Here is a 15,011-nt window from a genome sequence, read left to right as displayed (position 1 = left end):
GCCTTCTGTATCTTCCTCTCTATTTCGGTTACATTTTCCCAAAAGACAAGAAAGCAGAACTCTGACAAAAGCAAATTACCTCTGCCTTCCTCTCTTGTGTATGTGCCAAGAGTCAGTTTAAAATGACCCTACCTGGGTGGAGGTCAGGTTCAATGGCTACCACGAAGGCCCCTGAGGCTCACAGCTCATGTGAGAGCTGACAGACTACAGAGCACTCTGTTTTTTACGTTTCAAGTTCCACCTTAAGTTAAGGTGGAAGCCTCTGGCTTGTGATATAGATGTATATCTAACTCACAAATAAGTTTTAATTGTTGCTCTATTCCCCCTCTGCCTCTCTTCCACTTTTGCTTCCACTAGAACACAATAGTACCAGACACAATGTAGATAATTTTTTCAGTGTTTATATATATGTCTGTGTACATGTGCATGTATATGTCAAGACACATATATATAGAGCACATATGAAATTTGAGATGCATCTGTGCAGTTTTAAAAGAAGCTGCTTTGAGAAACGGGGCTTAATCTGTTGACCTTCTTTTTCAAATTACTCTAGAATTTGAACATTACCTACCGTGCACCTCAGTAGTGTAGACACATTTTAAGACAGGGCAGCTAAATGTGTGCTCTAAGGTACTTTGGGAAATGAACCTGTAAATGGAACAGAGTGTGTGGGCATGTATGAGTGTAGGTGGAAGGTGAGTAGCAGACGTGTCCTCTGCCTTTAAACTGAAGCAGTTTCGCATAAAGAAGAACACATAAATTCAGCACGATTAGTGCTCCTGCAGCTCTTACTAAATTGTTGTAGACTCAGAAGTGTTAGGGCTAGAAATGATTCAGAGTGGAACTTCTATTCCTAGCACTTGTATTTTAAACCCCTTATTCTTGACTCTACACTACAGCTGCATGCTGCATATATAGGTGTGAGGGGAAAAAGAATGAGCAGGAAGGAAACACACAGGAACTTGATCCTCGGTTAATAAAGTCGTTGCTAAATGGTTTCCACCTAGTAACAGAAGAGGAGGACACCTAAAGGGCAAAGAGTATTGTACGACATTTGGTTTGCCTAATGAGAAGCATTATTAAATTCACACTTGTTGAGACACACCCAGTCTTTGTAAATCTCCTTCCCTGTCCCACCATTTCCTTTTCCAAACCAAGAGCCTTGCTGACTGAAGTCACTGTTGGTAACGTTACAGGAATGAGCCTCTGGTTGTTTACAGCTTCAGCAGGACAGGTGTTTGAAGTTTGAAAGACAATTGACTCGAGTGTGTCACAGCTGGTAAGGTTTACTTTTGCCAGTCACCTACCTCACCATCAGTATGCAGAGGATTGAGCTGTGTGGATATCAGCTGCCAAATTGCCATATATTGCTTTAAAATGCTTTGTTTTAAATCGTGATTTTTGTGTTGCCTCTTGTGTCTACAAATGAGAGAGAGCCAAAATGTCTCAAGCATCTGATTTTTGGACTGGGTAAGCTAATGTGTATTTTCTGTGTTCTTTTCTTACCGTTTAATGAGCTTCTAATAATTTCATATAACTGTGTGAAGTTCAAGATCCTTTCTGAAAAGGAACACACCATCCCTTTTCTGATCACTTATATTTCTAACTTAAGGCTGCTGAAATCAAGGATTTTAAATGAACTTTTTGACCTGACTTTTCATAGCTATTTAATCCACTTTAGTTAAAAGAAAACTGGCAATAAAAGCATTGCAACTTTTCATCCTTCTCAATGTGCTTTCATTGATGAATGTTTAACTAGCTGATTTTCAGTTAATTTGCACTTCTTTTGTCATAATTATAAAAGTTATAGTCCTTTTTTATACTTGAAAAGAGAGGAAGGTTGGAGAAAAGCAGTATATTTCTAATGTGCATATCTAAATGTTATCTGACTAATAAACTAAGTAGTTCTTTTATGTGCTGGATTAACTACTCGGTAACCGTATAAAATATATTTTGCAAGATACACGTTTCCCTCTGGTATGCACTTCCTTAAAAATCATACATGATTTTAAAGCAGCATGTAAATCTTGATAGAAGAATGAGAAGGTCCAATAATCTCTGGCACAGATTTTGTGCATAAAGGTGAAGGTTTATTGATAGTTCTATAAAACTGATAACAATATTTATAATATGCAGAAATATAAAATAATTTTCATGGTGGACTCGTGGTACCTGCAAATCTCTGGATAGTATTTTATGTAGCTACCACTTATAATCTACTGTATATGCATCTTTCAAAGTAGTTGGAATATCTCTATTGTACCTGTCAATACAGTCATGTTGATCCCAAATATTTTAATATTTTGTTGTGGTTTTCCCAGTGGTTCTTCAGTAACAGGAGAGTAGACACTAACAGAGATATTTACAGACTACTGAGTAAATACTGTAGTATTCACTTTGAAAACACTAATTCTGTATTCGCTGTACACTAAAAAATATGATCAGTTTTTTGAATTTTCCAAACAAATATTTTTCTAGGACTTTTGTTTTGTATAGTGTCTTCCATAGATGCAACTGTAAGAAATTGTACCAACTCTCTTATGCATTTAACTACAATTAAAGAGGTGGGTAGTGAAGAGAGAAAATATTGTAGGTATTTGGGAGTGAAGAGACTGTTGATAGAACAAAGTGAAACAAAACAATGATTCAGATTTGGGTTGTGCTAGAAAACAAAGGAATGCTATTGTGGGCTTTAGCAAGAACAGAGGAGCTTTTTGTGATTGACCACATGTAAAAAGCTGTTACTAATCCTAGAGGTAGCTCTTCCATCTGTATATGGTAGCTGTCCAAATTACTTCTCTAAATTAATTGCCATAAGTTTCCTATAGAAGAGAGCAGCATTTTGCTTCAGTAGTTCTGTTAAACGGTGTGGAATTAGGTGGTTTTATCCATTAGAGAAACATGGTTGCCCTTCCACATAGGATGTAGTAAGGATTGAAGGTTTCCTAGGAAACATAGAAAATAGAATGCACATAAAGTGGATTCATTCAAGCTTTTAAAGTCTTTGTTTCATTGAAAGACAGAATATTGCTAAAAAAAGGTAACAAATTTTACTTTAATAACTATCAGGATGAGAAACTTAGAAACAAACTCAAGTGCTGTTAAAATATATTAACCATTAATGCCATTTCATCTAACTTGCGCAAGTCAAGCAGAAATTATTTTTCTGTTTTACATGTAAAGATCCATTTCTCACCTTTTCTTTTATTTTTTTAAGTTAGACACTGTTAGAAGGCAGGAGGGAATGTAGATCCTGGTTTTTAAGAAGCAAAACTACACTTGTAGTTTATGTAAGAAAACAAGGTGTAAAATTTTTTTTGTATTTAATTTTTTTGCCTTTTGGAGGTTTTTCCTTATATTGTGCTGTAATGTTTTTTGATGAATTTGCTGAGTCTATAGTTTAAATTTAGATGTTTTCATTTAATGATGCCTGCTACATTTACTAATTGAAGAAAAATATATTTAGTTGGATTTCTTCCAATTTCAATTAGTTCAGCTTATGTCACACTCTCTATTCTTAAGATATTTTAAAGCATGAAATGTGTTTTATGTTAAATGGTCTGGAATTTGATGCCTCATTTCAATAGTGCAACTTCAGTATCTTTGTGAGTGCTGTGTAATTCAGTGCAGAGGATGCTTAGAGTATGGCTTAAAATGGAAATAAGACATCATGGAAACTTCTTCAGGAAGTAAGCCTCAATTCAGGCTTTGCAGTAAATGTCCTAGCAATGGGTTTGTTCTTCACTGGGGTACATATCCTTCCTTTCTCAGAGGTGCTTTCAGAAAGATCTTGAATTTGAGCTTCATACCACAAAGTAGTACAGTAGAAGGCAAATCCTTTTGAGCTCCTTAAATACTGGTACTAATTGCAGAAAGCTAATCTACAGGTTTAAAACATTTCTACAAATAAATCACAAGTAATTTAGAGGGCATTTATGTGATTATATACGTCTATCTATATATATGTAACAGATGGAACATTTTATAGGAAAAGGAACTCCTCTGAAAATATATGAAGCTGTAGTGTGAGCAGTGTTGAGCTCTCCTGTAGTCACTGAATATCTCTGAGGTAAAAATTCTCTTGCAAGTGTCAGTGTTCAGATACTCTACAGTCTTGGATTCTTTTTTTCCCCTACTAGCTCAGGTTTGGAAGATGTGTATCCATCACAGTGATTTTATTTATGTATGTGTATACATAAAGTCAATAATTTCTTCTTCTTAACTGAAAAATACATAAAGTAGAATATTTACTAAGAGCAGTAAAAAAGCATAGAAATACTTTTTAAAATGTGTTAAGAGAAAAAGGATTGGCCAGACTTTCTAAATTCCTGCTGACAGAGCTTTCATTTTCAGGAGAGAATGTTAGTCTTCTACTTCTTGTAAGTTTTTGACGAACATCTTCTCTTGTTTTTTTGGAGTGTTGAGCATGTTGTTAATGGCTGAACATCAGCCCTTCATCTTAAGTAAAGGTTATGGTATTTATTTGTGTAAGTATTATCACAAATTGTGATAATTGTAATTGAAATTGTAATTGGGGGACTAATGCATACAGGTTGGTTAAAAAAAAATCGAGTTTGGACAGCTGACATCAGAGGTAAAAATTAACTTTTTTTATCCATGCCTTTTATCAGATTTTGAAACAGTGTTTCTCCCTTAATGATGTACAGCAGATGTTTCAATATATAAACCATAGTTCAATGAGCAAAATAGTTTCATTCTGTTGCTCTCAAAATCTGCATACTAGACCTTTACTGGCAGTGGTGATGTTCTATTTTGGTTTTAAACAGTTTGCTTAACAATATGCTCTCAACAGCCTCTCTTCAACACAAAGAAAGGAAGCTATTCTACATCAGAATTAGAGTTTCAATTTCAAGAGGAAATACTCTGTGTGTCCCTTGAGGATAATAGACATTCTCTTGTTTTACACAAAAATTTGGGGTTTTTTTTCTGTAACGTAGGAAGCAAAAACATAAGCACAACCTAAAATTGTAGAAATTCATATAGAATCACAGTAATTTTGCTTAACATATACAAAGGTTCTGCAACATACATATACAACTCCTCTATATATTGATTCACTCACAATGGTGTAACTGGGGAATAATATATGTCTTGAAAATTATTCAGATTTACCACAACATCAGGAAGTAGCCTACTGGTTATGCAAATATAGATTATAGACACTCCCATTGAAAAGACTTCATTTTCAGGCTGCTGTTTAAATGCAAAAGTTTTGGCTTTTTGAACTGAGGAAGAGATTTATAAACTCTTTCTTATACAGAAGTGCAGGAACATAGCATAGCAGGACTTATTAATTTTAACAGATGAGTGCAATAATTGCCAATTACAATAATTTCCTAGTGATTGTCTTCAGCACCATGGAGTTGAATTCAAGAGTCCTCTTGCAGATATCCTGTCTTGTTAGAAATGAGATAGTATTTGAAGTGTCAAAAAGTAGTAGCTGAAAAAAACTTTCCATTTATAACAAGGGATTTAGTGGGCCTTAAAATATGAAGCATCTCTGTTGGTAGCAGGGAACAGCATAATTTTATATAGACTGCACCTGTAACTGAAGGGAAACAGTTTTTCATGTGAGTCTTATTTACATTGTGCAATAGTTTGAGCCCTGAATATTAACAATAGAAGGCTACATAGAACAAGAATATACAGATTATGAGAATCATTGAATGGAGAGTACTGAAGGGAAATTCAAATTTTGTTTTAGACTAAAATCATGTTTCTTAATAGCTGCAATCACTGAAGAAGGAAGGTTATCTGCCTTCCTAGAGTTACCTTTTTTCCCCAGTTTCGTGCAATGTACCTGATTGTAGGTATGGCTGCAACAAAGTACTAAATTGTACAGATCTTAGATGGATCCAACAGCAGCACTATCTTTATGACTGGCTACATCTTTACCATGAAATCTCTTTAATATTCAGTGAAGTACATTACATATAATTAGACTGTGCAATATTCTTATATCTGTTTTATTTAGAAGCTATGCTGCATTATGCTTAATTTCTTCATGAGTTATGCTTAATTTCTTCATGAGTCATGCTTAATTTTGCACTTTTAAAGCCTTTTATTTGGATTTTTCCTTTTTATTGCTCCTTCCATTTCTTCTAGAATTGTTTGTTGACTTCAGAAATAAAGCTTCTAATTCTGAGAGGCCATCCATATTTTGTGCTAAAAGTAAAGCTGAATGTTACTGATGTTGTTTCAAATTACTATTAAGGAACAGCAAACTGGTAGCTATAGAATTCCAGCAATTGAATGTCCCTTTTAAAGGTTTCTATGAATTTCAATTCTGTCAAGTCTTTAAATCACATCTAGGTTTTTTTTGGTGTTGGTATATCATGGAGTCAATCTTTGATTTCTAATAAGTTGGTAGACCTCTGTGGTATTTATCTTCCTGAAATTTAAAATACTATTTCCAAGCAAGTTCACCTTGATTGTGGATCCCAGATGACTGCAGAAAATACCTTCTCTCAGCGGCTTCAACGGTGTGTTTTCTTCATGTTGAAGAAAGAGGCAGAGGAGGAAAGAAAATCAATCTAGCAAAACAGGGAAAATAGAGTGGTGTTGCTAGTTATGAAACTGAATGCTTAGGAAGAAATAAAATGAGCTTTTCGCATGTGATACAAAGACCTGGAGCAATGTGTTCACCAGCATACAGGCACCATGTATATATGCTGAACTGGATGTCCTTAGGATAGGTTGTACAACCATACAGGAAATAAATATGTGATCAGTCTTGTTACCTGACCTAAAAATGTGATTTAAAATATATATTTATATATTTTTGATGGTGCTTTACATCAGCTTATAATGAGCAGTATTGTATGGTACTTGCACTATATCTTTTTGTTTTTAAATATGTACATGATGGAAAACAAATATGAGGCACATTAGTGTAATTGAACAAGGGAGGAAACTCATTGATCCTTATTTGAAACTGATGATAAATGCATCATTCTTGCATTGCTTCAGATGATCAGATAGGAACAGAAGTCAGTTAAGAGATCTTCTTTTGCCAATGTCTGGATATTGCATTTCTGAAGAACATAAGTAGTACATATTTGTTATTTTATTCACTGTCTGGGAAGAAATCAGTAAAGAGAAGTATGGAAGCAGTGAGCGAGGAATGAGAAATGCTGTATATTCCTTAGAATCTGAAAGTACAGTGCTGAAACCACATTCACTCTTATTTGCTCTTAGATTTTCAGAAAAAGCAACGATTGAGTGGTTGCAGCTCTTTGAAGGGAGTGGAGTTCCATATGGCCCAATCAACAACATGCAGCAAGTGTTCTCAGACCCACAGGTTGGTCCGCACTGAGTCTCTTCTGTACATTATTACGTGTGTTTTATGGATGCTGAGCAATGGTCACTCCTCCTGCCACTCAGATCTGATTTTGGCTGCTTTAAAATGGGATTTGAGAGGCTTATGATGGATTGAGTTTCAGCCAATAGTATACTAATACAGATATTTAAATGAATTATATGCTTGGAAACTCAGATTTTGTCACATCAAATTAAATCATAAGTATTCCATGTCCCTCAGAGTCTGTATTTCAAAACTGGCTGGTAAAACAGTGAAAGAAACTATAATATAGTACATAACTGTGTTTTATCACATAAATATGCAGAAAAGCAACTTTTTTGGGGGCCCCAGAAGAACTAATTTTCTGTGTGGAGCATGGATAACCAAAATTAATTCTGTTTGAAAAAAATGGGCAACATTTTGACTGGTAAAAGAAAAATTAAGCACAAAATCCATATAAGGAAAGAATCTTAACCTTTTCTTGGCCTCGTGGTTTCTGTAGGTGAAAACAGTTTCTCTGTATATCTGTTTTAAATGCTAAATATTACACTGGCTTACACATATGTGTAATTTTAAACAATATTTTTATATTTTAGTATCTGTAGAGTTATATTATCTTCATATGCCTGGATACCTCCCCTGCTTTTTTTACTCTCTGGTTTAGGATGTGTTAAAGGGCACAAGATAAACTGGATTATACCGTCTTAAGTACTATAACTGAGTATTTTATAACTATTCTAGTGTGTGATTAATCTCTTCTAAGTTGATTTTTACTCAAGAGAATCACAAGAAAGCATGATTGATCATTGTCTCTCTTGGTTTTTTCTTCCAATTTTGTGCGTCTACGTCTGCTGTCAGAAGTGCTTGTTGTGACTGTTATTGTAGCATTGGGAAAATAAGAGCAGGCAAGGCAATCCCTGTCATGAAAGAATATGTTTATAATAAATATGTTAGTTATAAATATTATTGTATTTTAGAGGCATAAAATAATATTTGTTAGGTGACTGTAGGGAAAGAATATTTTTTTATTATATAAATACACTCTTTCTCCTTAAAATGATGTAGTATCATGCCGTATGCATGGGCCAAATTTTTCACTTCATAACTTTCACAGGGATTAAGGTTGGGCTTTGAAGAACATACAGCAAGAGTATTTTGCTCAGACTTGGCTCTACTTGGGGCAACATTGGAAAAATATTCTGTGTTTGTTTTTTTTTTTTTGATGCTGCAAATTTTAAGAAGCTGAGTCTACTCTGAAAGAGATTGTTTTTAAAACATGTGTCATGGGCTCTTACCTCCCAAATTGGAAAGAGGTTATTTTGGCTACCTTGCTCTTGTTAGAATTCACCTAAATAATATTTTCATATATATATATTATGATTATATAGATATTATTTGTATATAGATATATGTGTCAAGTTACTACTTGACATAGCCTATCTATAAAAGGTATCATGGTACTTTGCAGTTAGATATGGCATAGTTTTTAAACTATTTTCCTGTAAAGGGGCATGCTAATCTCTTCCTTGTGAAACTTCTTTAAAGCTTTCTTTTCTACACCCTTCTCTGAAATACATGGCACCTGGACATTGCTATTAGAAATTTAATGCCAATATTTGTGCGTAGCTACATGCTGTACCTTTATTTCATTTCTGAAAGAAGCATTTTTTCACCTCTTTTTCCAGTTCAAAGGAAGCGGGGGGGGAAAAAAAAAAAAAGACTGAGACTGTCTGACCGGGGAATAAGTTTATCACCTGAGAGACTGTAATCTAGGTATCCTCTGTGTCACAGGCAGGTAGAGAAGTTATGAAAGAAAGGCCCCATAAAAGTCAGGCCTGGCTCTGCTAAATTAATTGTTGGCTTGTCACTTCTTTTAAGTGCATCTAAGTGGTTTGCAAGTTCCCATGTGAAAACAATCTTGAGAATGAGAGTTTGTTAACACAATAATCTATTCCTGGGTGAAAAACAAGTTCATTTCTAGTAACAAGGGGTCTGTCTCATGAGAGTCAGTGAAAAAGATATGTAAACAATTCAAGAATAGAGGGATTTGATGGACAAGTGAAATACCTTTGACTAACCAATAGAGTAATTGGCAAGAAAACTATTAACCAATTAAAGTTGCACACGAGGTGAGTAAAAATTGTATAAAATGAGTTGTGTGAATAAAAAATTGGCTTTTCTTGCATGAAGAAAATGGAGTCTCAGCAGATTTATTACAACACTCTGCCACTTTCATAGTTGAAATCCCAGGTATAATAGGAGAAAACCAGTATCCACCAACAAGAACATACTCTAATCACAGCAATATTTTTCATAGAATCATAAAATATTTTGAGTTGGAAAGGACCCTTGTGAGGTCATCTACTCCACCAACCCTGTGATCTGCAGGGGTATCTTCAATAGGACCAATTGCTCAGAAGTCCCCTCCAGCCTGATCTCGAATATTTTCAGGGATGGGGCATATACCACCTATCTGGGCAACCTGTTCCAGTGTTTTCTTACCATCATTGTAAAAAACTTTAATATAGCTAACCTAAACTTTTTTTTCAGTTTAGAATCATTAACCCTTGCCCTATCAATCACAACAGGTCCCATTAAAAATTCTTATAGTCCCCTTTTAAATACTGAAAGGCCACAGCAGGGAATTCCCAGAGCCTTCTCTTTTCCAGGATAAACATTCCTAGTTCTCTCAGCCCTTCTGCATTGCAGAGGTGGTCCATCCAGCCCTCTGATCATCTTCACTGCACTCCTCTGGACTCCTCCAACTTGCTCCTTCCTGTACTGTGGACTCCAGAGCTGGACACAATAATCCAGTGACATGGATTATTAATCCATGATTTTATGACAGCAGAGCAGAAGGGGAGGATCTCTCTCTTGACGGGCTGGTCACACTTCCTTTGATGCAGCCTGGGACATGTTTCTCTTTCTGGAATGAGAGCAAACATTTCTGGCTCATGTCCATCCTCTCAACCACCAACTCCTGTATTTGTTCTCAGCAGGGCTGCTCTCAGTCTTCTCATACCCCAGCCCATATTGATCCTGAGGTGTGCCTTGACCCAGGTAAAGAGCTCTGGATTAGGCTTTGTTGAACCTTGGGATGTTCCCATGGGCACACTTCTCAAGCATATGCGAGTCCCTTTGGATGACATCTCATCCTTCGGTGTGTCAACTGCCCCCCTCATCTTGGTGTCATCTGCAGATTTGCTGAGGATGAGCTTGATCCCTTTGTCTGTGTCATTAGTGAAGACATTAAAGAGCACTAGTCCCAGTAAGCAACCCTGAGGACACTTGTCACCAATATCCTGTCTCACTGAGACATTGACTCATGGATGGTCATGGGTCATGGGTGTGGCTATCCAACCAATTTCTTTATCCACCTATTCATCAATACATGCATTTTCTTATGTGTGAAACTGAACCCAGCTATCCATCAAGTATGAAACATTTGTAATAATTCTTCTCAGTGCTCACATTATGTGATTTATCTCAGACTCGGTATAGATCAGAAAATACAATTCTAAGACAGATGTCACTCAATTTGCATATGATAGCTATGGATACTGGTACTGTATGACATGTTAAACTATTTAAATTTACATTACACTGTTTGATCATAGCACAGTTATCTGCTTCTCACTGCCACTTGCTTTCAACCATTGCAGAGTCCAGAAAAATATCAAACGCAGTGATAGTTCAGTTTAGACCAACTCTTATCTCATTCTAATGGATAATACACAGGCTTTGCTAGCATCTTCCATTTTGTGTGTTGCCATCAAGATTGGACTGAAACATTTTATTTACTTCATTTATTGTCATTGTCTTCCTCTTTGATCTTTGGACTTTTATATCCATAATGCAAACACCTTTCATTGTAAGTGTAGTCTTGCACTGTTAATAACTGAGATGCACTGCATGAGTGTCAGCTCAGCTGTCAGTAATGCTGTAAAGGGTGCTCTAGGCTGGTATCAGATGAAGATAAATCCTAGGAGGGTGCTGGAATAATGCAAGGGATGGCTAGAAGCATGCGTGAGGAAGTAGGGGGAAAGACAACTACAGGAGATGATTGAAATGCTCTAAAGGAACTCAATTGGCTTACAGACACGTTGTGTTTTCAAATTTTATTTTAACTAAAAGGATCATAGAGCTCTGAAGGCTGGGAGTGGCTTATATAACTCCTTCTATAAACTGAGATAAAACAACATATTTTTGTATCCCAGGACACTTCACTAATATCATTAACAGCTTCATCTGTACTCCAAGTGAGCTGCCAAAACCCAGGAAGTTTCTTACTAAGTTGGAGTGCCAGGTGATACTGTTTTTCCATGAATGGAGTGAAATGTCCACTTTTCCCACTGATTATAATCTTTTATTCATTTGTGAAGTTAAAATGAATACCACAGGCATTTTGTACTGGTAAGTCAATCAGTCTGTGGAGAGACGTATGTATGTCCCTGTGCATATATGGATAAAACGGCTGAGAGAAAAAGGAGGCTGACTCACTAAGGGAAACAAATTTCTTAAAAATAGAGGGAGAAAGAAATGTTTGTGAAAGTTCTTACCAATGCTTAATAGAACAGTATAGGCTATTTTAATGAAAATTTATGTAATGAAACTTTTAAAAACTATTTTTAAAAAAGTGCTCTTTTAACCAGGCCAAGATAGTACAAACATTAAAAGAATTCTTAAAACATTTAAAAATCTTACATACCCTGGGGACTACGTGTATGAAATACAATGTGGTTTGAAGCTTTCCAAACAAAACAAACTTAAAAGAGAATACCATTTTTAATAGAAACTATTCAAATTCTCCCAAAAGATAAAATGGAAACAGGTACACACTGTACTGCAGCTAAGTATGCAAGAACAAAGATCTTTGCTGGCTAAGTGAGGTGGTGGAAGGTGTTTTTTTTTCTTTAGAATGTTGTCCTCCCCTTTTTTACACTGTAATTTGTTTCAACATTCTTTAATACAGTGTTCTTACTTTAAATAGCTGGTATATACAAAAAGCAACAAAACAACCCAGAAAAAAGAAATCTAATATTTATGAATCTTAATAAATATTTAATAGCAGTTTAATAAATTGTAATCTGGTGTTTTACTATATTAAATCTATTAATGTTGGTGAGTTTTATTATATGAATGTTGTCAGCTGAAAATAAAATGAAAACCATGCAGTGGCACATCCCCCATGCCCCCCCAACAGTTGCAGTCATACCACACAAGTTGAGTACATCAGGTGTAAGACATCATCCTGATGCATCACTTCTGAGAAATATGGGGAGGGAAATATCGGAGCTGAAATATCACAGCTGGCCCTGATGTCAGCTCCTGCCAAACACCTGCAGACTCTAAAAGGATACCATAACAAAACTCCACCCTGTGGCAAGAGGCCATCCCTTAACAACCCTTCCCTGACTTTGCATCACTATAAAAATTAATTTAACATTTTTTTTACTGAAACCTTAGTCTTCCTGTCCCAGAAGGCCATTACAGTTCCTTTAGCCATTTCTCTGAATATCCTTAGAAAAAAAAAGTCACAGAAAACTGAGTAGTGAACTATCTGATAACTGGCAATTTTTTGATGTTTTGAGTTTATTATTTGTTGAAACTTATGAAGGTGGTAGTTCATTTTTTTTTCCCAATAACCTTCAGATTGCCTCTTATTTTGGAATTCATTTTGTATGTGTCCTGGCAAAAATTTCCTAGCATCTGGTAAAAGCTTCTACATTCAGTATTGTGAACATATAAAACAGCAGAAGTTATAAAATGTGTAGGGTGTTTTTGTTTATGTGGTGTGGGTTTTTTTAAATTTTTAATTCTGTGGGTTTTGGTGTTGGTTTGGTTTTGATTTTGGTTGGGGGTTATTTTGTTTGCTTGTTTGTTTTGGTTTTTTTTAGTTTTGGGGTTTTTTGTGACCGTATTTTAATTGTTATTCTTTATTGAAGTACGCTGTTGTGGTGTATTAAGGGCTGTCCCATGATGAATGAAATTATATTCATATTCATAATACTATAGGGAGGTTTTTTACATGTAGAGGTTTCTGCAACTGAAAAGCAGCTGATTGAAGGCCTGAGGTAATATGATATTTGTGGAAGCAATTCCTAACAGACAAGAGTTAAATTTTGTATGTGTCTATTTAATAAGTACTAAAACTAGTTGGAAATCTTACAATGGAATGTTTTTACACTTAAAAATGCCAATTCATTGAAAGTGAAACAACCGGATGAATGCATCTAAAATTAAACTGTACTTTGAATCAGAAATTCAGCTGTCTTCATGCCTCTCTAAGTTGAAAACGTGTGCTCCCTGGCTTTGGTGTTTCAAGACCCACTTTTACATTGATTTTTAAATTCTGTTCACTTAAAAAGCACCACACCACCAACCATACCCAAGCCTTTAATATTGTCAAGAGTAGCTATCTTATACTAGATAACAAATGTTTTCAAGCTTTTGGCCTGTGGGAATTTTATAAAAGTGGATTCTGTTCTAAAGGGGAATGGATTGAGAATTGGAACGTATTTCGAAGAAGTAAAATGGAAAATCCAATTCCAGTACTGTTTGTAGTATGTGATTTTCACATATACATAATTTTGCAGTGCATATATAGAGTATGAGAGAGTTCTATATCCAGATGTTATATGTAACTCTCAAAATGAAACAGCACTTATATTTTGGTATAAGGAACATTGTAATAGGAAGTGTGTTTTCAATTTTGGCTGTAGGGAAATCTGGTATATGACTGTGCCATGTTTGTGCATGGCCTGCTTCTGTTGCAGGGACGCATGAAGAGCTTATAGTGGAGAAGTCTTGAGAAAAACTTGTATGTTTGAGTTAATGACAGGATTTTGTCTGTTCACACATTTAATATAAAACTATTGTCTACATAAGAAAAATAATACTAAAGAAGTAGCTCAACAATTTCTATTATGAGGTTTTGATTTTGCTTGCCTTTAGCTTTACAGAATTTCCAGTGCTGGTTATCTGCTTAAATCTCAAGTACATTGGAAACGTTTCTGCTAAAATGACCTACTTGTGGGGGACAAAAATTGTCCAGAAATAAGAGTTTTTTACCACACCAACATATTCTGACAACTAGGTTTTGCCTGGGAGCTCTTCTGTTCCATTTTAGGGAATTAGTTCTTTCTCAAAGAGACTTGAGCAGAAAGTTGATGGCAGTCTCATAGATATGCTCTTTTCTGTTCTGTGTTTTTAAAGTTAGTGGTAAGAAGCTGGCTGTTAGTAAACAGGACTGGAACCTCATGCAGTGCATGGTTTCAACTGTTTTCACATGTTCCCCAAGTCCTTTATGACTTTTATAAGCCCAAAGGTGCCAGTTTGGCTTGAGATCCAGATAAGAAATTGTCTAACTACACTAGATCAAATGTTTAGAGTTTATCCATGCTTGAATTTTGATTTCTAGAAATGCTGCAATAAATAAAAACACCACTAACATGAGAACTCACCATCAACTTCACTGTAGAACCTTTCATTCATATGCATTGTGATATTTTTAAAACAGGTAATGTCTTCCTGCTGTAACATCTTCCTAAAGCATCCAGAATAGACTTGACTGAACATTAGGAGGGCATTTAGTCTGCCTTCTGAACTAGGTTGTTGTCTGTCAAATTCTTAATTAATTTAATTCAGAGTATAAAAAGAAGTGAAAAAGGTAAAAAATTGTAGAAACATA

General features: G+C 35.4%; 1 protein-coding gene across 12 annotated transcripts in view; it reads left to right on the top strand.

Annotated features, from left to right (window-relative positions):
- SUGCT (succinyl-CoA:glutarate-CoA transferase) overlaps positions 1 to 15,011 on the top strand; it is a 348,238-nt gene that overhangs the window by 137,341 nt on the left and 195,886 nt on the right. For 11 of the 12 annotated variants that reach the window (XR_004418442.2, XR_004418449.2, XR_004418448.2 and 8 more), the window contains one exon: positions 7,219 to 7,321. The exons of the other annotated variant lie outside the window; for it this stretch is intronic. Coding sequence is in view for 8 of the 11 variants with exons in the window: in XM_033064621.1 (XP_032920512.1) it covers positions 7,219 to 7,321 (103 nt within the window). In the remaining 3 variants the exon portion in view is untranslated. The remainder of the gene's footprint in view (positions 1 to 7,218; positions 7,322 to 15,011) is intronic. 12 annotated transcript variants of the gene reach the window in all.

This window comes from Catharus ustulatus, chromosome 1, assembly GCF_009819885.2.
Source record: "Catharus ustulatus isolate bCatUst1 chromosome 1, bCatUst1.pri.v2, whole genome shotgun sequence".
Classification (NCBI taxonomy): Eukaryota; Metazoa; Chordata; class Aves; order Passeriformes; family Turdidae; genus Catharus; species Catharus ustulatus.
This window is presented reverse-complemented; position numbering and strand designations above follow the sequence as displayed.